Here is a 1746-nt window from a genome sequence, read left to right as displayed (position 1 = left end):
GTGTGCTCTTCCGATCTGTTTATTATGCAATAAAAATTATTTATTTAAATAATATTATCATAAGCTGTGGTTCAAGTTATTAGAGAAGTATTTGTGCAGATATGTGCAAAGGCTCAATTCAATTGGATGAATAGTTTTTGAGTTATCTTGCACGCCGCCAAACAGCATCACCGCCGAATAAATGTTATTATTACTTGCATAATAAATACTATATTCTGGCAAAAAAAAAAAATTTTTTGTTAGTTCAATAGTATAAGAAATAATAAGTTCCCTATAAAGTTCAAAAGGATTAGTTGTACAGTTTCCTAAAAAAAAATTGCAAAAGAATCATCTAATTTTTCAGCGTTTACACTAGGATCTCCAATTAAATTATCGCAGTTATTTGTTTATCAACTTTACATTTTTTTATAGATCCAGGATTTATACCTCCACCAGGTGTTCCACCATACGGTGAAACGCCACCGCCAGTTAATTCAGAATTCGGCGGAGTACATCCACTAGGTCAACCAGGCATGTACGTGCCCGGGTACGCGGAAGATCCTATGCACAATGAGGTCAAGGGATTTGAGTTCAGTAACAAAACTATCAGAAATGGCTTTATTAGGTAAAAATAATCAGACCCTAAAAATTTAATACACTTCGAAGTATGTGATGAACGTATATACAACTATATTATTTTTTTATTAGGAAAGTGTATAGTATCTTGATGTGTCAGTTGCTCATCACACTTGGGATGATCAGTCTGTTCCTTTATCATGAACCGTCACGGAAATGGATTATGAGACACACAGAAATGTTTTGGATTGCTTTTGTTATAACTATCGTTCTGATTATATGTATGTCTTGCTGTACCAATGTGAGACGTAAAGCTCCGATGAACTTTATCTTCTTGTTCTTATTTACATTTGCGGAGGCTTTCCTGCTGTCCATGGCTGCATCAACGTACAACTCTAAGGAAGTAAGTTGCTCGATAATGACTTTAATTTCGAAATATTATATAAACATGCGAGGAACGAAAAAAATCACGTTATTATTAAGTTATAACATGTAACGTATATCTATTTGACATAGAAACGCTTTTGCAGGTCATGCTGGCCGTTGCAATTACAGCCGTGGTTTGTCTAGGATTGACGATATTCGCATTTCAGACAAAAATCGATTTCACCGGATTGCACAGTGTCTTGTTCGTCGCTGTGCTCATTTTACTTATTTTCGGTATAATCGCAATATTCTGGCACGGAAAGATTATGACTATAGTTTACGCCGCGCTCGGTGCGCTAATATTCTCTCTATATCTGATTTTGGATACACAAATGATAATAGGCGGAAAACATCAATACTCTATCTCACCGGAAGAGTACATCTTTGCTGCGTTGAGTCTGTATCTGGATGTCATCAATATCTTCCTGTACATTTTAACTATTATTGGCGTTTCGCGCTAATTGATGTCAATTATATGATATTTTAACTTATGTTACAATTACTAAAGGATACACAGTCAGTTTTTATTTATCGCTGTCCTGCTTTCCATTATTGTCCTGAGAGCGAACTGTATTATAAACAATGAAGTTATGAAGATGCACACGGAGAGAATTTTTTTTTAAATTTACCCTGCAAATTATGTTAATTGTGATACAATATAGTATTAAGGCAAATTTTACAGTGCACTACAATAAATTTTACTATGCACAACAATAAGATTTTACAGTAAAATTGGCCTAAATATTATATTGTCCCACAATTAAC

General features: G+C 34.2%; 1 protein-coding gene across 1 annotated transcript; it reads left to right on the top strand.

The window, feature by feature from the left end:
* Positions 1-411: 411 nt before the first annotated feature.
* LOC105452940 (protein lifeguard 1-like) lies at positions 412-1582 on the top strand (the record flags this gene model as incomplete). Its single annotated transcript, XM_011694498.1, has 3 exons — positions 412-604; positions 688-958; positions 1086-1582. Coding segments are annotated over 3 exons (821 nt in total), but the record flags the coding sequence as incomplete, so codon positions are not given.
* Between the last annotated feature and the right edge of the window lie 164 nt (positions 1583-1746).

This window comes from Wasmannia auropunctata, unplaced genomic scaffold, assembly GCF_000956235.1.
Source record: "Wasmannia auropunctata unplaced genomic scaffold, wasmannia.A_1.0 LD336024.1, whole genome shotgun sequence".
NCBI lineage: Eukaryota > Metazoa > Arthropoda > Insecta > Hymenoptera > Formicidae > Wasmannia > Wasmannia auropunctata.
This window is presented reverse-complemented; position numbering and strand designations above follow the sequence as displayed.